Source organism: Drosophila tropicalis, unplaced genomic scaffold (genome assembly GCF_018151085.1).
Source record: "Drosophila tropicalis isolate 14030-0801.00 unplaced genomic scaffold, ASM1815108v1 contig_593, whole genome shotgun sequence".
In the NCBI taxonomy this organism is placed as follows: domain Eukaryota; kingdom Metazoa; phylum Arthropoda; class Insecta; order Diptera; family Drosophilidae; genus Drosophila; species Drosophila tropicalis.
The window spans coordinates 7,134,877-7,154,970 of NW_027173070.1; the positions used below are offsets into that span (position 1 = coordinate 7,134,877).

Below are 20,094 nucleotides of genomic sequence, written 5' to 3' on the forward strand. Positions count from 1 at the left end.
ACTATGCAACTCTGCGTATGTGTGATTTTTTCCATTAATCATACGTATTTTTATCTACCTATGTACATTATCATGGTCTTAATTTATAGATTTTGCGTTAATTATAACGATTTCCGATTCCACTTACTTCCACTTATTTTTATGGGTTTTATCCGCTCCCATCGAAAGAAAAGAAACTCTCTTTGTCATTGATAGCCATAATAAATTTTATACAGTAATTGGAGCACCCACTCTGTGATTTACACTGTAAAAAAAAACGACTATAATAAGTACTTTAATAACCTATGTATGTATGTACATATGTATGTATATTATTGAGTCAATAAAGATGATTATTACGTTTATTTTTGAATTCACAAATACAAACCATCTGAATTAGAGAGATTCCTGCGTTGGGTGTTAGAAAACAAATGTTTGAAACTATGTTTTATCCGAAATCAAGTTTTAAATATAAAATATTTTCAATTATCATTTGGTGCAGCACATTAGCCTCTCTCTTCAACAATCACATGGCAAACATAAGAGGTTGCCACACTGTGATCAGAACTAGTTCTTAGGACAATTAGTGGATCGTTGTTACTTTTAGTAATAATCAAACATGGAATTCTGGAAAAATAGGAATGGTATTTTCAGCGTGGTATTTCGTCTATATACAACAAAATAATTGTAACAACAGGATCAGAGGATTTGCCAAAATATTTCTATTATTCTTCTTAAAAGGAAATTAAGGCAAGTCCTGACAATTTCAACTGTATATCTGTACACTTCTGAGATCCCTAATAAGTAACCCATTGGAAAAATGCTGTCATGGTGCGATATTGTAAGTATATCCTGGATTTGGTCTGATCCAACCATATTAAATTAGTCAAATTTAATAAATATCCCAAAAAGAGATTTTAGTTTGATTATTAACAACTGATAAACTGTTGATACTTAATTGCCACTCACATATGTATCTATTAAATGCTGTTAAAAATTTGAACTTGTTGCCTCATGGCTCTGTCCCACTTCATACTTGGTTATAATTCCCAACTAGTTTAAGCTTTACAATGCTTGAATAACTCGCTAAATGCTTTACTGTTTATAGACATGGACGGATACTACCAAGGAAACTATTATTAAATCAGAGTTTCAACCATTTCTTTGAACACCTATTGTTTGTAATAAGCAAATTTAATATTTTACTCGTATTCCAAGTGTTTTTAGTGAGCATTATTTAAAAGAAACTATTCATACCTGAATATGAATTTATTTTATTATTATTATTATTAATTATTTGATAAACTATATCGATTTTATTATTATTTCATCACATTTGAAGTAAGCCCGGCTCTTCAGTTCTATAATATGTATCTCTGTAAAGAGCGATCAACCAAGAAAAATATAAACAAATTGCCATTAACGTGAAAATAAAGAGCTTTTTCTCGTCACTCATTAAAGGCTTTCTCTTAAAAGCCAAGTGCCCCCGGCGTTTTCTCTTAACTTTATACATTTTTTTATTGATTTTCATGCCGGCTATAATGAAGACTGAGAATGCAAACGGTAGAAAGCAACTTCGTATCTTTTGGCAAAGCTCTCGGGGGAATGATTTTGAAATTTCAGTATCTCGGCAGAAGTTGCGCCGTTCGGTGTCAAAAAGAAAACAAAATAAATAGCAAAACATAATCAATATACATACATATATACAAAATGTTAAGTGTTTTATATTTTTCAACAATCGCTAAATGACGAAGGAACATCAAATAAATCCAATTTAGCTCATCATTTGACGATTAAACGCATCGATAAGATAATTATAGTAGGTTATTAATATTAAGTTTTTATCTAGACCTAGACCTAGACCTAGACCTAGACCCAGACGTTTCTATGCTAATTTCGCCATGCCATCAGCTGTTCGGGTTCCCCTGAATGTGATGCATTATTAAGTTACTTCAATTATAGACAAGTGAAAAAGTAAAACCAAAACCCCTTCCAAGTGGTCAATGAAAATTGGAAACAAAACACATTAAATTACAAACGGCACGCTTGGTTGAGTGTTAACATATTTTTTTGACACACTGTATTGTATCACGCAATGCAATTTATCTCAATTGACTATTGCATGCATTTCCCTATAATGAAAATTGACCGAAAAAAAATAAACGTCTCTATGTATATACATATGGCCATTAATCAGTAGGCATTTAAAATCTTGCAAACTTGTCACTTATAATTGATCCAGAATTGAGCAAAACGATCTTTTAATATTATTGTTTTCCTATTCATTACGACATTCATGTTTAAGTGTATGATATAAATACATTTATAAGTAGGAATTTAAAAACAAATATTAAGTTCCCTGACCTCAAACTCAAATAAATATTATGGTTATTTGGTGGGTAGTCGAGATGGATTAGGTACAAATATTAAAGTAGATGGGTAGAATTAGTTTCATGTTTAATCTGTGATAGTATTTCAAAATAAATTTAAATATTCGTATATATGTATATATTGCGTTTGGTGGTCGATTTCGTTTTGCATAGGGCGGACAGATATTGCAAGGGGACTACTAAAAATACTTTTCAAATGGAAAACACAGTCAAAATAGGTGTAATGCATTTTCTCTATCTAGAAAGATAGACAGATTATTTGAATATTTCAAATAATTAATTTATTTGACTAGTTAGTTGACTACTTTATTTGAGTTAGCTAAAAAACGAGCTACATATGCATCGAATTTGTTTACAACTTCTAACTTCTTTAAAATCAAAATTTATATGTTATAGTTTTTAACGTTCGTTATCATTATAATAATTAAATGATAACGAACGTTAAAATCTGATTATAATAATTAATAACTTATTGTTTATAATGTTTCAAGTATAGCTGACACACAGTGCGTATACATTATGTTTAGCTAAATGCTATGCTATATATTCCAATCTCTCTCATTATTGTAGTAATACTAAGATATGACAAATCTTCAACTATTTTCAAATGTTTTTCTATCTCTTCTCTTGGAGAGCATAGTTTTTTTAGTTGTTCAAAATGACTGCAACAGTGGGAACTCCCATGGATTTTGATGAAATACTCACACAAATTGGTGAATTTGGTCGCTATCAGAGACGTAATTATCTACTGATCTGTCTGCCCGTACTTTTTGCGGCAGCCAATAGTCTATCGTATGTGTTTACTGCTGGATTTCCCACATATCGCTGCTATATACCCGAATGCGATAATCCACAAGAGCCGCAATATCAAACGGAATGGCTAGAGAATGCTGTACCGGGAACATGGAGCAAACAGGGACATTTTACAGCAGCCACCTGTGATCGTTATGTGACAAGTAATGCGAACATTAGCCAAGGTGATGGGCAATGTGAAGAGTCGTTGTTTACCAAGGAGGTTGAACGTTGTCAGGATTATGTCTACGGCAGCAGAGAGCAAACAATTGTCCAGGAATGGCAATTGATGTGCCCGGAGAACACGTGGAAATTGGCCTTTGTGGGCACTATACATTTTGCTGGCCTCGTAATAGGCACAGCTTTATTTGGCTATCTGGCCGATCGGTGGGTTAATATACCTTTTTAAGGGAAATTTCTAGACTATGCTCTTTTTTTTTTTAGATTTGGACGCAAACACATTTTTCTGTTTTGCATCATTTTAATGTCTCTAACTGGAGTGGCTCAAGCTTTGGCTTGGAATTATATTAGTTTTCTGATATTTGCATTACTCAATGCTGTTGGTACCTCCGGAGTCTATCCGTTGGCCTTTATCATAGGCGTTGAAATGGTGGGACCACGCAAACGTGAGATGTCCTCCATAGTGTTGAATTATTTCTATGCCGTAGGTGAAGCTCTACTAGGTCTGGCCATATTTCTTCCTAATTGGAAACATCTGCAACTAGCTCTATCCATTCCACCATTGATCTTCATTGTGTATGTCTGGTTAGTGCCAGAATCGGTGAGATGGTTACTTGCCCGCAATAAACATGAAAAAGCCGGTGAGATCATCAAAAAGGCAGCTCATGTCAATCGACGAGAATTGTCAGTGGAATTAATGGCAAGTTTCAAGCAACAAGAGCTTGAAAGTGATAAGGATGAAAGGGACACCAAGCAACAGGATAGCCAGATATGGTTGGCTGTAAAGCAAGTGTTTTCCTCTCATATTCTATTGGCTCGTTATTCCATAATGCTGTTCATTTGGGCCGTAAATGCCATCGTATTTTATGGACTCTCTTTAAACTCTACGAATTTGAGTGGCAATAAATATTTGAATTTCGCCCTGGTCTGTCTTATTGAGATTCCCGGCTATACCCTGGCTTGGGTAAGTAATCTTTAGTCTTTATTTAAACAACATTACAACTGTCATCTTTTCATAAGGTTTGTCTACGCAAATTTGGTCGACGTTTGGCATTATCCGGTTCGTTGTTACTATGCTCCATAACCTGTGTGGGCAGTGGTTACATCACCATGGGTAAGTCTTAGGATGCAATTTCATCTAATTATCTAACTAATCTGTATCTGTTCCTGCTCTCTAAGTGCAAGCCGATAGGCTACCAAGTAAAGTGATTGTAGAATTGTTTTTCTATAAAAATACAGAGAACATAACATGGAGTTTAATTTAAAATTATATTACTTCATGTCGGTACTTACAGATGAACATAAATTGCAATAAACTCCATGTTTAATTGTTCTACCGAATTATATTTTTAGTTAATTATAGTGAATATAAGAACTTGAATTTACTGCAGGTGCCAACTGGTTGATAATTGCACTATTTCTGATGGGCAAACTGGGCATTACATCCTCATTTGCTGTCGTCTATACATACACTGCCGAGATGATGCCAACGGTCGGTGAAATCTCTTTATAATAATCACACGAAAAGACTTTAATGAAATCTTACAGGTGATACGTAGTGGAGGAGTTGGCGTGATGTCTACCTTTGCTCGCTGTGGTGCTATGCTGGCTCCCTTTGTTCCCTTGCTGGTATTTTTTAGAGAAGGCCCTTTATTCAGATAATTTATTAATTACCCATTCCACTAGGGCACCTTATACGAACCGCTGCCTTTACTGCTGTTTGGAGCCATATCATTGATTGCTGGTTTACTTTCCCTACTGCTGCCGGAAACATTTCATAAGAAGTTGCCGGATACCGTGGCGGAAGCCATTGCTTTGGGACACAAAATCAGTGTGGATGATGAACCCATATGCAGTCAAAACGAAGAGCATCAATCGCAACAGGATACATAGGCCTTAGTTGGGTTTTGTTTTTAGTAAAAAAAAAATAAATAAATATGATAATTGTGATACCATTTAAATTTCAACAATTTTAATCCCCAAAGAGTCCCTCGAACAGTTCGGGATCTGTAACAACGCCAAAACGATAAAGTAATTTATATCTTATCTTTGGATTGCTACGCAAGCTGATTGGTTGATAAAATGAAAATCGTTTGTTTTCAGTCTCCTGCTCCCAGTTGGTTAGCAAATCATCCGGATGAAGTACAATCTCCTGTCGCCGACCCCAGAAATCGACATATGCCAATTTCAATTGGTCCTTCTGATCATTAATATAGATGAAGCCAACTAAATTTGTGGCCACATAGCTTCCCAATGTAAGTGTAATCAAGCCGCTAACTCCAATTGCTCCACATATGCCCAGAGCATCAGAAGACACTTGTCCAGCTTGGCTAAGAGCAAAAGCCAAGGGTGTTCCAGCCATTGTGACGACGGCCTGGTAGATTTTTAGCCTATTAAAAGCTGCCACCAGACGGATGAGAGGTAATCTGTAAATTGGACGCCATTCAGAGAAAGCAGCACTGGCATTTAATTCGGAAGATTGACCATTCTGACCGGAACCAAAACTACTGCCCAAATTTGTTGTTGTTGTTGTGCCCAGAACACGCTGCTGACCTTGAGTCCATGGAGCTGGACATCGTATCCGCCAACTGGCCTTGCATATTTCAGATCCCAATAGCCGCGGCAGCACTATAAAATAATAAAATTTAATTTAGAAATCTAACGTAATAAATCAACCCACTTGCTCTTGCTTATTTCTCACAGCTGATTATTAGACAAAAGTTATCGATACTTTTTAGGGTTGCCTGCACCGAATTTGGCGCGTTATTTTAAAATGGCCTCAAGAAGCTAAAGCAAATGGAAAAAAAAAACAAAAAGAGATGAGTTTATTCTTTAATATTATATTCATTTTTATCATCAAGCATTGATTATTACTAAGTTAAATATATTTTAGGGATTAGAAATTAATGAATGTTTGAAATCAATAATATAATTTTATTATCTCAATTTAGGATCTAAAATAATGAAAAAAAATTTTTTATATGAACTTTTTTTCTTTTAAATTAATTTAATTATCATAATACACTGATCTAGCGAAAGAAAATATATATATTAACACTCTTATTGTTATTATTTATGACCAAAAGACTTGTCATTCATGTTTTTTAAAGTAAAATTGTTTTTGAAATTTTTATATATACATAGATCTAGAGTTGTCACCACTGACAAGAAACGAATAAACGAATCAAAAAAAAAGCTTGCTAATATTTATAATATATAAATGAGTGCCAGCCAATTTGAGCATTGAGCAATTTAATAATAGAATTGTCCACCGGAACAGATGAGCAGAAAGAAATGCAAAATCGCAAAAGTCTTCTCAGTCGACAAATTCGAGCGGCCGCTTTTACTTTTCGCTGGTCGTGATCAGGTAATTAAGTGCATAAAAATAAATAAAATTGTTTTAGAAATAATTAGTGTAAAAAATAGGAGAAAAATTTTATATGAAGACTATCAAAAAATATGATTTATTGCAGCTCAATGGATTGAAGAACACTGCGGAGAATTGAAATTTACATAGTATATTTAAGTACTTTATACAAACAAAACAAGCAACAACTATTAATAGTTTGGGTACACATACATTTTTTTTTTTTTTTTTTGGCGTGCTGCTGTACTCAAAAATAGTTTTTCAAATACAAAAGAAAACAAGTGAAAATGTGCAGGGAAAATGGGAAAGGGCAAACAAACAGCTAAAACATATGTAGATCAAAAGAGCAAAAGATTCATGTACAGAATTCTCTTAATCTCAAGATTTAAGGTCAAAAACAATTTTCAAAGAGAAATTATTTAATTTATTTAACTTTTAATTGTTTTCCAGAAGCCATGTCGCTGGCATCGCTTGGAATAAGCTCCAGCTTCATCATAGGATGTTGCATAGCTGCCCAGATAGCACGTCGAGTATCCGCAAAGGTCCTGAATCGTGGTGGCATTGTTCCTGTCCTTATAAACGAGGCCATTGCTGCAGCGGAATTGTGTGCCTGCTGCTTTGAGCTGATTATTGGTAGGTCAATGAAACTTGAAAGAGAAGGAAATTAACTGGTTGTCATTATTTTACAGTGGCTGACAATTTTGGCGTGGCTACATATGCTGTCTTTCTGTTCATGCTCACCGTTTGGTGGGGCAAAGTTTGGGGCGATGCCTCCGCCTGTCCCTACACCCATATGGAAGATGTTCTAGAGGGTCGCACCAGTTTCAAAGAGATGGCTCTACGCACTTGGGCCGAGCTAATGGGTGGCTGTTGTGTCTATCGGATTGTACAGGTCTTCTGGTGGCTGGAATTCGCCGAAACCCATAAGGGAAGGGCCTTTGGTGAATGTAGTGCTGATCTGCAAGTGAATGTCTATCTGGGAGCTGTTATTGAGGGAGTTGCCACATTACTCTGTCGCCTCGCCTCGAAGGCATTGAGTGAAAAGGAACCGAAGTTTAGCAGCTATATTGATTCGTTTGTAGGCACCAGCCTTGTGGTGGCAGGTAGGGTGAGTCGGCGCCATCTTTATGTGCAGCGTGGCTAACAATTGTCCTGTTCAATTGTGATCTCAATCTAGTTTACGCTTTCATATATATCTTGCTTGCAGCTTTCAATTTTTCCGGCGGCTATTTCAATCCAGTGCTGGCTACCGCCCTGAAGTGGGGCTGTCGTGGACACACAAATCTGGAGCACATCATTGTCTATTGGATTGGCGCTTGTGTGGGTGCCGTCCTCTCCGTGCCAATCTTTAAACTAACGCCTGTACGACGTTTCCTACTAGGCGACGAGGAGAAGCCGAAGCAGGCGTAACGAAAAAAAGACCCTTTAAATTTTGTTAAACTTAAGTTTAGTTTGTTTTTTCGCATCTACACCAAATGTAGACATATACTTTGAATATAAAGAATTAATTAACTTGTATACAAGTAGGCAAAAATATACAAAAATAAATTCAAATTAAAGTATCCTAGTAGGCATAATTGTATTTTGTGCACACTTCAAATTAGTTTAACTCATATAATTATACAGACTCAACGTAAACACTAAACACACACAAAAAAAAGGGGAAAAAAATAAAAAAAAAATATTCAATATTTCAACATTGAAATACAACAAAACAAACAGCAATGATAACCGTTAGTAAAGTTTGCTGTTGCGATTTAAAATGGGGCGTTGTAATCATTGGCATTATTGATCTAATCTTAACTTTAGTCGGAATCGGCGTATCGTTATGTAAGTAAAGTCCTTCACACATATATGGAGAGATTTCATTTCTAATCCTTTCATGCAATTCATCAGGGATGAAAGATGACAACACTGGCGAGGTATTCTTCTATATCTGCGCTGTTGTTTTCATTGCTCACGCTGTCGCTTGTGTTCTGATGATCGTATCAGGATTTGTGGTAAGTATTTATCAATAATTGATTTAACTTTGAAATATCCAACTCATCTCCTTTTTTTCGTTTTTGAAAACAGGCAAACAAAATGCTAGTGATTTTATATTTAATAACGCAACTTTTACGTGTAATTTTCTGCATTATTGCAATTATTTGGATCATCATATTGCTACTCACTCCCAAAAACAAGGCAGAAGAAGCAGCTGACTTGATCCTACAGAAAACTGGTAATAAATATACTACAGGAAATCTAATTACAACACTCCTTATAGATCTGGCACTCCTTAGTAAGTGTTTCAATCTAATATTTAGTATTTCTTCATATCAGTTTAACAACTTTCCTCATCATCTAACTGAATAGTTCTTGGAATTTGGTTCTGGATTATCAGCTATTCATGGTTTGGCAACCTTGGGGGCTCTACCCCAATTGATTAATCAAATGAAGGTACAAAAACGAAAACCTCAAGATTTTTAATATTCAAAATAATTTCTAATCTTTCACGTTTTTAGGGGTTACTCTCATGTGTTATTATACTGGGAAATTGTCTTTTTTGGCAAATAGTCACAAATCTTTTGCCCTGGTAAGTAAAACAATTAATAAATTTTTGAGTAAACCCCTCAAACACTTTGGTTTTCTTTTTTTTATTTGTTTAGTTTCCCAGTTATTACATATTAGCGTTTCTGTTTCATTTGATCCAAAATCTATGATCCCATTAATTCAGAATATAAGCAAACAAATTCCAAGTCCCTTAGATCTGTGAAGGTAAGTTCTTATGATTTTTAGAAAAATTTCTAATCTTATTTTTCCCCAGGAATATAATATTGGCAGCTGTCCTAAGTATATGTTATAATTGCCGCCGCCGCTCCTGCAGAGCGAGAGATCAAGCCAGAATTAACAACCTCGTATTTGTGTAATATCTTGTAGTCAGTCAAAATTTTTTGTTAATATGTTCACATTCTACAAATACAAGATCAAAGAAATATTATAAATATAAAATAATGATTTTTGGTTTAAGGGTTTATGAGGGAATAAAATGTATGAAATGAGTTCCTTTAGCTTTTAGTTTCAAATTTATTTGAGCTAACAGTTTGTTGTTTGTTAACTGTTGTCAGAGAAGTTGTTGTTTTCAGTCTGAAATTATTAGATTAAAATTTTGTGTTTTCATTAGAAATTGAGATAAAAGAATTGAAAGGATGTTAATTGTCAATAATTTTTGCGGTTGTCATTTAAAATGGGGCGCATTCTGTATGGCAGTTATGGATTTAGTATTGTGCTTAGCAGCTTACTGGTTATCCACCTGTAATTAACATTATTTTCAAAAATTTCATTGGAAAACAAACGAAATTTATATGTATGTCTATTTGTTGTCACAGATTTAAGAAAAAACAATATTGGCAATGAAGTGCATTATGTCGTGTTCGTAATACTAATTGCTCATATAATTAGCTGTTTGATGGTGATGGTCTCTCGCGTTTGGGTTTGTATCGAAGAAAAGAACATTTAAATAACATTAACTAAATGTTTTGTTTTTTTTCACAGCGAAAACGATATTTAGTTTTGTGCTATTTAATAACTCAAATAATACGATTAATTCTATCGCTAATACTCATCGTATGTGTGGTTTTTCTAATACTGAGACCTAAATATAAAGAAAAAAAATCAAAAATTTTGATTCTCACATTGCTCGTATATAATGTATCGATGAGTGAGTATATTTAAGATCATTACAGTCAAAGGCAAAACTTAACTAAATCTCAAATTGAAATAGTCGCTGGAATATTATTTTGGGTAGTTGCCTATTCTTGGTATCAGCGTATTATTAAGCGAGATCGGCTAACAATTATGGAGTCGCACGTTCGGGTAAGGTAGGAATATATATATTTGTATTTGATACTTATTTGTAAAACTTATCTAATTATTTAACTACTCAGCGAAGCTATAGACCGATAAACAAAACACCGATGCCTAAGTGAAATTAGCCAATTTTCTCATAATTCTTACGAAAAATTCTATAAGTTGTTAATCAAAGTTTTAAACTGTTATATTTTCCATAATGGATCTACCTACAATTCCTAAAGGCTTTTTCTTTTTGAATTTGAGTTTGAGTAGCTTTCTTATCGCCATTGTTGACATCTTGCAGATCATCCCATGCATCGTATTAATCAGGTGTGAGTATTATACCCTTACAATTGGAGGTTTCTTGATTGTATTTTCATTTCTTTCAAGGGTTGCACTGGTTCTATTATGGTGAAATTTATGTGGGCCTCATCAGTGTTTATGCTTTACATCTTTTCACATGCATCATTCTCATTGCCAGCGTATTCTTAGTAAGTATTATAATGGGGATCAAAGAATCTGAGCAAACCCTTTCTCATCTGGCCGTATTTCAGCAAGATGCCCGTTTGGTTATTCCATATTTGCTAACAAAATTCATCCAAATTACAAGCATATTTCTTTTGTTCTTTTGGCAAATTGTATCTATAAAGAATGTAACAACTACCTATATATGTAATGGTCTTTGCCTTGGTAAGTCTTGCATTACATTTCGTATTTATTTGCCATTTTTATCTTTATATTATTTCATTCTACAGTTTTTGGTCCTTACTTCTGGTTTGTGGCCTATTCCTTTTACAAGGAATTATTTGATATTGAAGAGGAATACGAATAAAACTAGATATTATCATATCTTCCATATTAGTGGCTAATGTGCATGAGAAAGTCCATAAACCAAAATCAAAGGTACAATCTATTTAAATTTAATGTTAATAGGCTTTTTGATACATGTTAAACAGATCATTATGGGATTTGAAAACGTTTTTTATTTCCTATAGGCAAGCAAAGGTTATACTTAATAATTTAAATAATTAAAATATTTTTAGTCCTATTAAGAAGAAATTTACAAATACGATTTCACATTTAAAAGAAATTTTTTAACCATTCTTAACCATGGGAACCTCGTAGACTTATAAAAATATTCATTTTAGAACCGGTGCAGTCGAAAATTGTAGGTTGCCAAAAGTAAATCAAAAGTAGAAACTCCTCCCTCTTAGTTCCGACAATGAAGATCCTGCCTTTTCATCGTTCCCAGCTTAAATCACGAAGAGCAAATAAAGAATTTTCTTAGTAAATCGTTTAATAAAGAATTACAACAATATATTTAGATCTAAATATGTTGGACATGTGAAGTAAAAAGAACTTTAAAAATGGATTAACAAATTCTCTTGTACATCTCTTAATTAATCCAAGAACATCCTTGGCATTTGGAACCATGCTGGAGATATGTGAATTGATTTGTATAAATAAAGATGAATAAATAATTGCCTTAAACTATAGACTATAGAGATCAATTTGATATTTGTCACTTAAAACCCAAGAGATTAGAAATTGTACAAGATCTATGTATATAATGAATTTACCTTTTTTGATTTTTAAAAGTAGGCATTTCAATATCTTGTCATACACTCGTATCTCTTACACTTTCAGTCTTTTTAGGTTTGTCTTTCAGTATAAATACTTTTATATTTTTTTGTTTGAAAAACCATTGAAAAAACCAAAAAAGTAAATCTGCCAAGTATGATTACCGTGAATAGCGTTTGCTGCTGCGAATTGAAATGGGGCGTTTTGACCATAGCCATCATCGATTTGGTATTGTGCGCCTGTGGCGGTGGTTTATCAAATTGTAAAGAATTTCAAATACTTCTTATCTGCAGAGTGTGGGTAAATCTAATATCTATATGTATATATCCACAGGGATGAAAAGCAGCGAATCGGGCGAACTGCTTTTCGTTGTTGCCTTGATTATCCTAATTGCTCACATTGTTGGCTCCATATTGTTGATTGTCTCCGTTTTTGCGGTATGTTTTGAATTTTGAAATGTCTCACCAATATTTTGCAAAAATTTCTTCTCTAGCAAAACAAAATGCTAGTAGTTTGCTATGTTGTAACCCAACTTACACGCATAGTTATCTGCATTCTATTCGTTATCTGGATTATTATCAAATTGGCTGGTAATGAATATTATGGCAGATCTAAAAATGATTTGATTATAACATTATTTATATTTACTGCAATGTTAGGTAAGTATTTTAAACTAAATTAGCTTTAGTGACTTTTTCATTTTTGCCTTAAATAGTCCTTGGCATTTGGTTCTGGATCATTGCCTATTCATGGTTCCGCAAACTTGGTGGAAGAACACCAGTTGATTAATCAGCTGAAGTCAAACAATGGGTTGAGTATGTTTACCTGAATTCCTGAATATATTAATGTATATATTAAACCTTATTCTTGCACTTTTCAGAATATCTTTCAAAGACTATGTAGCGAAATTTACAAAATTTATATGTATAAATTTTCATTTGCCCGCTGCTAGACTTTCAGATATTTGTTTAGAAATGTTTGAACTTCTTATACAAAGAATAATCCATTCATAAAAGGAGGCTTGTGGCATGGACTGAAATCAAAAATGGATGTCATCAACGTTGATTATTGGAACTACTTTTCGTCTTGCAGTATGATCCAAGAGTAATTTAATAAAAGTATATTGATTTCCAAAAATAATGCCTCTGTTCTTTTGGAGATCTGTTAATGGATGGAACCATTAGACCACTTAATATAGGAGCTTTGAATTAAATATTCATACATTTTCTATGAAAACTTTCAAAGTCAACCATTTGAATACAATTCAGAAAGGTTGCAATATATCAACGAATTAGAAAGAACATTATTTGAGCATCAATTAATACAGGTTAATGAAATATTTTATGATGTTTTATTCTTGTTCCTAACTTAAATCACTTAGTATTTACTTTATTAAGTATCTTAAAATTAAACTAGAAACGATTCCCACATTATGCATTGGGTTCCTTGTAACCAAAACTATTCAATTAGGTTTGAAATTAACGTTGCAAATATCTTGTAATAAAAGATATAAAAGAAATGAGAGAATATCCAATGTTAAAGATAATCTAATTCGATAAATTTAAATGTAATTGTTTAAAAGTGGAAGTAAATCACAATTTAGTCGATTTTTTAGTTCTGTTCGATCTCAACCGCACTGACTGAAGGAGGAGGTCTTCGACGACGGGGACGACGTGTCACACGTAATATGACCTCATCGTTGATGCGTTCAAATTGATAATCGCTTTGTCCCAGGGAACAACGTTTTGTGACTATGCTGGAATCGCTATTAGCATTATCACTTAAATTCATCGTCTCATCGATGGTCACATGATGCTCATCCTGATTTTCTGGGGTAGCTGATGGCTCTATTGTGGGTCGAATGGGTGAGTTCTCCATTATGTTAATTTTCCGCTTTTTTAATGGTGTCTTTTCCGTTGCTCTTTCCAGTTTAGTTGGTATTTTTATTGGACTTTCGTAATTGGGCGATCGGCTAAGAATCTTAATGAGATCCTGCTTGGCTGTTGGTTGTTGATTAGCTTTTGTCGATGTTGATGTGACAATTGATTCATCTGGTGATGTCTGATGCAATTGCTCTAGAGCCGATTCCAATGTGTCGAATTCGAAGCTAATATCGCCAAATTGCTGTTCGACCATATCCCGATCAGGCGGATAGGAATCCTTGCTTTCTTCTATAGCAGTCAATACATTCAAAGCAGCTTCGAGAACCATATCATTCTCATTGTGATCAATTTTTGTTGAGTCAGGCTGGGCATACATAACAGTAGATGGCTTTGTCATGGGCAACACTTTCACTGATGCCGGTGGCAGGGGTATATCAACACTTTCTTCTACTCCATCAACTCGTACAGCAATATGCTCGATATCCATCATGACAGGCAAACGTATGTCTTCAATGATTTGTATTGCACGAGTTAGAGGCTTCGATGTGGCTTGATCTTCAGGGTTTGTATCTTTGGATTTCCCTGGCGGTGTTGTATGTTTAGATTCCTTTACTGGTGTAGGGCGTTTTGGGGTGGGTTCATCGTCATCAGAGAATACTAAACCTGCTTTAAGTGGCTTTCGTCTTGGTGTGATTAGACCTGCATGGAAAATTGTTTGGCCTTTTTTTCCTTTTGATGTACCTTGTAAGGCATTTTCATTGCTGTTGGTTTTTTGTTCCATATCGACAACGTTAATGATTTCAGAATTTTCCTTTTTACTTGAGTCATCAAGTGTCTGAATAAATGTTTTAGAACTTTCACTCAAGGCCTGTTCTTTTTTAATCCGTTTAAGTTCTGGAATGGACTCAGTTGAAGCAACATCCTTTTCTTCTGATTTAACAGCAATTTCTTTGATAGTTTGTTTTCCTTCTTTTCGATCATTTTCTTTTAACACTTTTAGTTCAGGAGTTATAAGTGATTCTGTTAAACAAACAGTTTGCTTTTTGTCCTTTTGCTTTTCAGCATCTCCAGAAGTGTCTGTTGAAATTTTTAGTTCAGGACTAATAAGGGACTCGTTGTCTTCTATTTCAGCTATTAGTCCTTTAGAACTTTGGTCTGTTTCCTTATTCTTCTTGTCTACAGCATCCTCTTTGAAGATTTTCACTTCCGGCGTTATAAGTGATTCTTTTCTCTCTGGTTTGCTGACAATTGGTTTGACTTTTTGATCTTTTTCATTTTGTTTCGTATGATCTACAGAATCCTCTTTGGATACTTTTGACTTAGGAAGCACAACTTCTTCCTTTTTTTTTGGTTTGTTGGCAATTTCTTTGTTGGTCTGCTCTTTACCCTTTTGTGTTTTATCAGAGTCAGGGTTTATATGGGCAGTTTTAACATATTCCGTTTTATTCGGCTCACTGACGCTTACTGACTCCTCTATACGTCCATTCTTTCCAATATCGTTGGAATGTTTGTGAGTGTCTAGTTCTTGAATTGGCGCTTCAGTATCCTTAAATTTTGACTCTAAACCAGGTATCTAAATCTCAAATTGAAATAGTCGCTGGAATATTATTTTGGGTAGTTGCCTATTCTTGGTATCAGCGTATTATTAAGCGAGATCGGCTAACAATTATGGAGTCGCACGTTCGGGTAAGGTAGGAATATATATATTTGTATTTGATACTTATTTGTAAAACTTTTCTAATTATTTATCTACTCAGCGAAGCTATCGACCGATAAACAAAACACCAATGCCTATGTGAAATTTGCCAATTTTCTCATATTGCTTACGAAAAATTCTATAAGTTGTTAATCAAAGTTTTAAAGTGTTATATTTTCCATAATGGATCTACCTACAATTCCTAAAGGCTTTTTCTTTTTGAATTTGAGTTTGAGTAGCTTTCTTATCGCCATTGTTGACATCTTGCAGATCATCCCATGCATCGTATTAATCAGGTGTGAGTATTATACCCTTACAATTGGAGGTTTCTTGATTGTATTTTCATTTCTTTCAAGGGTTGCACTGGTTCTATTATGGTGAAATTTATGTGGGCCTCATCAGTGTTTATGCTTTACATCTTTTCACATGCATCATTCTCATTGCCAGCGTATTCTTAGTAAGTATTATAATGGGGATCAAAGAATCTGAGCAAACCCTTTCTCATCTGGCCGTATTTCAGCAAGATGCCCGTTTGGTTATTCCATATTTGCTAACAAAATTCATCCAAATTACAAGCATATTTCTTTTGTTCTTTTGGCAAATTGTATCTATAAAGAATGTAACAACTACCTATATATGTAATGGTCTTTGCCTTGGTAAGTCTTGCATTACATTTCGTATTTATTTGCCATTTTTATCTTTATATTATTTCATTCTACAGTTTTTGGTCCTTACTTCTGGTTTGTGGCCTATTCCTTTTACAAGGAATTATTTGATATTGAAGAGGAATACGAATAAAACTAGATATTATCATATCTTCCATATTAGTGGCTAATGTGCATGAGAAAGTCCATAAACCAAAATCAAAGGTACAATCTATTTAAATTTAATGTTAATAGGCTTTTTGATACATGTTAAACAGATCATTATGGGATTTGAAAACGTTTTTTATTTCCTATAGGCAAGCAAAGGTTATACTTAATAATTTAAATAATTAAAATATTTTTAGTCCTATTAAGAAGAAATTTACAAATACGATTTCACATTTAAAAGAAATTTTTTAACCATTCTTAACCATGGGAACCTCGTAGACTTATAAAAATATTCATTTTAGAACCGGTGCAGTCGAAAATTGTAGGTTGCCAAAAGTAAATCAAAAGTAGAAACTCCTCCCTCTTAGTTCCGACAATGAAGATCCTGCCTTTTCATCGTTCCCAGCTTAAATCACGAAGAGCAAATAAAGAATTTTCTTAGTAAATCGTTTAATAAAGAATTACAACAATATATTTAGATCTAAATATGTTGGACATGTGAAGTAAAAAGAACTTTAAAAATGGATTAACAAATTCTCTTGTACATCTCTTAATTAATCCAAGAACATCCTTGGCATTTGGAACCATGCTGGAGATATGTGAATTGATTTGTATAAATAAAGATGAATAAATAATTGCCTTAAACTATAGACTATAGAGATCAATTTGATATTTGTCACTTAAAACCCAAGAGATTAGAAATTGTACAAGATCTATGTATATAATGAATTTACCTTTTTTGATTTTTAAAAGTAGGCATTTCAATATCTTGTCATACACTCGTATCTCTTACACTTTCAGTCTTTTTAGGTTTGTCTTTCAGTATAAATACTTTTATATTTTTTTGTTTGAAAAACCATTGAAAAAACCAAAAAGTAAATCTGCCAAGTATGATTACCGTGAATAGCGTTTGCTGCTGCGAATTGAAATGGGGCGTTTTGACCATAGCCATCATCGATTTGGTATTGTGCGCCTGTGGCGGTGGTTTATCAAATTGTAAAGAATTTCAAATACTTCTTATCTGCAGAGTGTGGGTAAATCTAATATCTATATGTATATATCCACAGGGATGAAAAGCAGCGAATCGGGCGAACTGCTTTTCGTTGTTGCCTTGATTATCCTAATTGCTCACATTGTTGGCTCCATATTGTTGATTGTCTCCGTTTTTGCGGTATGTTTTGAATTTTGAAATGTCTCACCAATATTTTGCAAAAATTTCTTCTCTAGCAAAACAAAATGCTAGTAGTTTGCTATGTTGTAACCCAACTTACACGCATAGTTATCTGCATTCTATTCGTTATCTGGATTATTATCAAATTGGCTGGTAATGAATATTATGGCAGATCTAAAAATGATTTGATTATAACATTATTTATATTTACTGCAATGTTAGGTAAGTATTTTAAACTAAATTAGCTTTAGTGACTTTTTCATTTTTGCCTTAAATAGTCCTTGGCATTTGGTTCTGGATCATTGCCTATTCATGGTTCCGCAAACTTGGTGGAAGAACACCAGTTGATTAATCAGCTGAAGTCAAACAATGGGTTGAGTATGTTTACCTGAATTCCTGAATATATTAATGTATATATTAAACCTTATTCTTGCACTTTTCAGAATATCTTTCAAAGACTATGTAGCGAAATTTACAAAATTTATATGTATAAATTTTCATTTGCCCGCTGCTAGACTTTCAGATATTTGTTTAGAAATGTTTGAACTTCTTATACAAAGAATAATCCATTCATAAAAGGAGGCTTGTGGCATGGACTGAAATCAAAAATGGATGTCATCAACGTTGATTATTGGAACTACTTTTCGTCTTGCAGTATGATCCAAGAGTAATTTAATAAAAGTATATTGATTTCCAAAAATAATGCCTCTGTTCTTTTGGAGATCTGTTAATGGATGGAACCATTAGACCACTTAATATAGGAGCTTTGAATTAAATATTCATACATTTTCTATGAAAACTTTCAAAGTCAACCATTTGAATACAATTCAGAAAGGTTGCAATATATCAACGAATTAGAAAGAACATTATTTGAGCATCAATTAATACAGGTTAATGAAATATTTTATGATGTTTTATTCTTGTTCCTAACTTAAATCACTTAGTATTTACTTTATTAAGTATCTTAAAATTAAACTAGAAACGATTCCCACATTATGCATTGGGTTCCTTGTAACCAAAACTATTCAATTAGGTTTGAAATTAACGTTGCAAATATCTTGTAATAAAAGATATAAAAGAAATGAGAGAATATCCAATGTTAAAGATAATCTAATTCGATAAATTTAAATGTAATTGTTTAAAAGTGGAAGTAAATCACAATTTAGTCGATTTTTTAGTTCTGTTCGATCTCAACCGCACTGACTGAAGGAGGAGGTCTTCGACGACGGGGACGACGTGTCACACGTAATATGACCTCATCGTTGATGCGTTCAAATTGATAATCGCTTTGTCCCAGGGAACAACGTTTTGTGACTATGCTGGAATCGCTATTAGCATTATCACTTAAATTCATCGTCTCATCGATGGTCACATGATGCTCATCCTGATTTTCTGGGGTAGCTGATGGCTCTATTGTGGGTCGAATGGGTGAGTTCTCCATTATGTTAATTTTCCGCTTTTTTAATGGTGTCTTTTCCGTTGCTCTTTCCAGTTTAGTTGGTATTTTTATTGGACTTTCGTAATTGGGCGATCGGCTAAGAATCTTAATGAGATCCTGCTTGGCTGTTGGTTGTTGATTAGCTTTTGTCGATGTTGATGTGACAATTGATTCATCTGGTGATGTCTGATGCAATTGCTCTAGAGCCGATTCCAATGTGTCGAATTCGAAGCTAATATCGCCAAATTGCTGTTCGACCATATCCCGATCAGGCGGATAGGAATCCTTGCTTTCTTCTATAGCAGTCAATACATTCAAAGCAGCTTCGAGAACCATATCATTCTCATTGTGATCAATTTTTGTTGAGTCAGGCTGGGCATACATAACAGTAGATGGCTTTGTCATGGGCAACACTTTCACTGATGCCGGTGGCAGGGGTATATCAACACTTTCTTCTACTCCATCAACTCGTACAGCAATATGCTCGATATCCATCATGACAGGCAAACGTATGTCTTCAATGATTTGTATTGCACGAGTTAGAGGCTTCGATGTGGCTTGATCTTCAGGGTTTGTATCTTTGGATTTCCCTGGCGGTGTTGTATGTTTAGATTCCTTTACTGGTGTAGGGCGTTTTGGGGTGGGTTCATCGTCATCAGAGAATACTAAACCTGCTTTAAGTGGCTTTCGTCTTGGTGTGATTAGACCTGCATGGAAAATTGTTTGGCCTTTTTTTTCCTTTTGATGTACCTTGTAAGGCATTTTCATTGCTGTTGGTTTTTTGTTCCATATCGACAACGTTAATGATTTCAGAATTTTCCTTTTTACTTCAGTCATCAAGTGTCTGAATAAATGTTTTAGAACTTTCACTCAAGGCCTGTTCTTTTTTAATCCGTTTAAGTTCTGGAATGGACTCAGTTGAAGCAACATCCTTTTCTTCTGATTTAACAGCAATTTCTTTGATAGTTTGTTTT

At 34.0% G+C, this 20,094-nt stretch overlaps 4 protein-coding genes and 3 long non-coding RNA genes across 11 annotated transcripts; 6 read left to right on the forward strand and 1 right to left on the reverse strand.

Moving 5' to 3' along the window:
• The first annotated feature begins 1,696 nt into the window (after positions 1-1,696).
• Positions 1,697-5,263, forward strand: LOC137576456 (organic cation transporter protein). 2 transcript variants are annotated; one of them, XM_068289582.1, is made up of 8 exons: positions 1,697-1,798; positions 3,003-3,548; positions 3,606-4,305; positions 4,362-4,455; positions 4,521-4,541; positions 4,733-4,833; positions 4,890-4,970; positions 5,028-5,263. In XM_068289582.1, exons 2-8 carry the CDS (start codon positions 3,028-3,030, stop codon positions 5,232-5,234), a joined length of 1,725 nt encoding a protein of 574 aa, XP_068145683.1. In that variant the 5' UTR covers positions 1,697-1,798; positions 3,003-3,027; the 3' UTR covers positions 5,235-5,263. The 2 variants fall into 2 exon arrangements, with proteins under 2 accessions (XP_068145683.1, XP_068145684.1); XM_068289583.1 differs by lacking the exon at positions 4,521-4,541.
• Positions 4,302-6,036, reverse strand: LOC137576458 (transmembrane protein 186). Its single transcript, XM_068289584.1, has 4 exons — positions 6,026-6,036; positions 5,295-5,969; positions 4,635-5,236; positions 4,302-4,566 (listed from the first exon to the last, which is right to left on the reverse strand). Coding segments are annotated over exons 1-2 (657 nt in total). The 5' UTR covers positions 6,027-6,036; the 3' UTR covers positions 4,302-4,566; positions 4,635-5,236; positions 5,295-5,313.
• Positions 6,037-6,648: 612 nt separating this feature from the next.
• On the forward strand, positions 6,649-8,275 carry AQP (aquaporin). The gene is made up of 4 exons (XM_068291215.1): positions 6,649-6,708; positions 7,159-7,341; positions 7,398-7,811; positions 7,916-8,275. The coding sequence occupies exons 2-4, from the start codon at positions 7,164-7,166 to the stop codon at positions 8,116-8,118; spliced, it is 795 nt and encodes a 264-aa protein (XP_068147316.1). The 5' UTR covers positions 6,649-6,708; positions 7,159-7,163; the 3' UTR covers positions 8,119-8,275.
• A 124-nt stretch (positions 8,276-8,399) lies between these two features.
• On the forward strand, positions 8,400-13,260 carry LOC137578036 (uncharacterized). Its single transcript, XM_068291679.1, has 8 exons — positions 8,400-8,538; positions 8,605-8,708; positions 8,782-8,989; positions 12,239-12,348; positions 12,414-12,557; positions 12,614-12,779; positions 12,836-12,935; positions 13,001-13,260. Exons 1-7 carry the CDS (start codon positions 8,433-8,435, stop codon positions 12,907-12,909), a joined length of 912 nt encoding a protein of 303 aa, XP_068147780.1. The 5' UTR covers positions 8,400-8,432; the 3' UTR covers positions 12,910-12,935; positions 13,001-13,260.
• LOC137577677 (uncharacterized) lies at positions 9,211-9,702 on the forward strand. The gene is made up of 3 exons (XR_011032448.1): positions 9,211-9,283; positions 9,357-9,465; positions 9,515-9,702. It is a non-coding gene; the product is annotated as an uncharacterized lncRNA (long non-coding RNA).
• Positions 9,767-12,035, forward strand: LOC137577678 (uncharacterized). Its single transcript, XR_011032449.1, has 9 exons — positions 9,767-10,002; positions 10,077-10,180; positions 10,243-10,408; positions 10,472-10,568; positions 10,640-10,871; positions 10,930-11,030; positions 11,094-11,229; positions 11,295-11,442; positions 11,688-12,035. It is a non-coding gene; the product is annotated as an uncharacterized lncRNA (long non-coding RNA).
• A 2,508-nt stretch (positions 13,261-15,768) lies between the features above and the next one.
• Positions 15,769-18,385, forward strand: LOC137577218 (uncharacterized). Of its 4 annotated transcripts, none has more exons than XR_011032385.1 (8): positions 15,769-15,997; positions 16,056-16,156; positions 16,220-16,355; positions 16,421-16,568; positions 17,579-17,682; positions 17,739-17,904; positions 17,961-18,060; positions 18,126-18,385. It is a non-coding gene; the product is annotated as an uncharacterized lncRNA (long non-coding RNA). The 4 variants fall into 4 exon arrangements; XR_011032386.1 differs by having other exon boundaries at positions 17,961-18,055; XR_011032388.1 differs by lacking the exons at positions 17,579-17,682; positions 17,739-17,904; positions 17,961-18,060; positions 18,126-18,385 and adding an exon at positions 16,814-17,161.
• The last annotated feature ends 1,709 nt before the right edge of the window (positions 18,386-20,094 follow it).

Bases quoted from the DNA above. Each gene is read 5' to 3' on its own strand.
- AQP (XM_068291215.1), top strand. From the start codon at position 7,164: ATGTCGCTGGCATCGCTTGGAATAAGCTCCAGCTTCATCATAGGATGT. The intron at 7,342-7,397 runs GTAGGTCAATGA...ATTATTTTACAG, and splicing joins CTGCTTTGAGCTGATTATTG to TGGCTGACAATTTTGGCGTG. The intron at 7,812-7,915 runs GTAGGGTGAGTC...TCTTGCTTGCAG, and splicing joins CACCAGCCTTGTGGTGGCAG to CTTTCAATTTTTCCGGCGGC.
- LOC137576456 (XM_068289582.1), top strand. From the start codon at position 3,028: ATGACTGCAACAGTGGGAACTCCCATGGATTTTGATGAAATACTCACA. The intron at 4,834-4,889 runs GTCGGTGAAATC...GAAATCTTACAG, and splicing joins CTGCCGAGATGATGCCAACG to GTGATACGTAGTGGAGGAGT. The intron at 4,971-5,027 runs GTATTTTTTAGA...CCATTCCACTAG, and splicing joins CTCCCTTTGTTCCCTTGCTG to GGCACCTTATACGAACCGCT.
- LOC137578036 (XM_068291679.1), top strand. From the start codon at position 8,433: ATGATAACCGTTAGTAAAGTTTGCTGTTGCGATTTAAAATGGGGCGTT. The intron at 8,709-8,781 runs GTAAGTATTTAT...TTTTGAAAACAG, and splicing joins TGATCGTATCAGGATTTGTG to GCAAACAAAATGCTAGTGAT. The intron at 8,990-12,238 runs GTAAGTGTTTCA...TTTTTGTTTGAA, and splicing joins TATAGATCTGGCACTCCTTA to AAACCATTGAAAAAACCAAA.